Source organism: Buceros rhinoceros, unplaced genomic scaffold, assembly GCF_000710305.1.
Source record: "Buceros rhinoceros silvestris isolate BGI_N320 unplaced genomic scaffold, ASM71030v1 scaffold37954, whole genome shotgun sequence".
NCBI lineage: Eukaryota > Metazoa > Chordata > Aves > Bucerotiformes > Bucerotidae > Buceros > Buceros rhinoceros.
Window position 1 is genome coordinate 1,669 of NW_010408255.1, and position 415 is coordinate 2,083.

Below are 415 nucleotides of genomic sequence, written 5' to 3' on the forward strand. Positions count from 1 at the left end.
CCCGCCTCATTTCCGCCCTCTTCCGTTCATTCCTCAGTTTCTCCAGGTGGGCTTCGTAGAGCTGCTCAGCCGGCTGCGTCTCCAGCAGGTCGAAGGGGATGCGCTCGTTCTCCATGTTGTCCACGTGGCTCGTGGCATCCCAGGGCGTCTCCTCCAGCACCACGAACCACTTCAGGAAGTCCGCCTTCGTCTCCAAGAGCTTCTCAGCCTTGACGCAGCTGAGGTGGTCGATCTCGGCCAGGTCCGGGATGAGCGCCTCGAAGGCCTGGGGCAGCACGGCCAGGTACATCTTCCGCCGGCGCTCGATGTGCTCCTGCTTGAGCCGCTGGACGTGCTGCCCGAAGAGCTTCTTGGCCTTCGGCGTCCCCTCCAGGTAGACGTAGTCCTGGTACTCGGGCGCCGCCTGCATCTTGCG

General features: G+C 63.9%; 1 protein-coding gene across 1 annotated transcript in view; it reads right to left on the reverse strand.

Annotated features, from left to right (window-relative positions):
* The window catches only part of LOC104492277 (rho GTPase-activating protein 35-like), a gene marked incomplete at its 3' end in the record, with an annotated part of 3,386 nt that overhangs the window by 1,658 nt on the left and 1,313 nt on the right, over nt 1–415 (reverse strand). Inside the window, exon 3 of the mRNA XM_010134807.1 lies at nt 6–409. Coding sequence (XP_010133109.1) covers nt 6–409 — 404 coding nt within the window. The remainder of the gene's footprint in view (nt 1–5; nt 410–415) is intronic.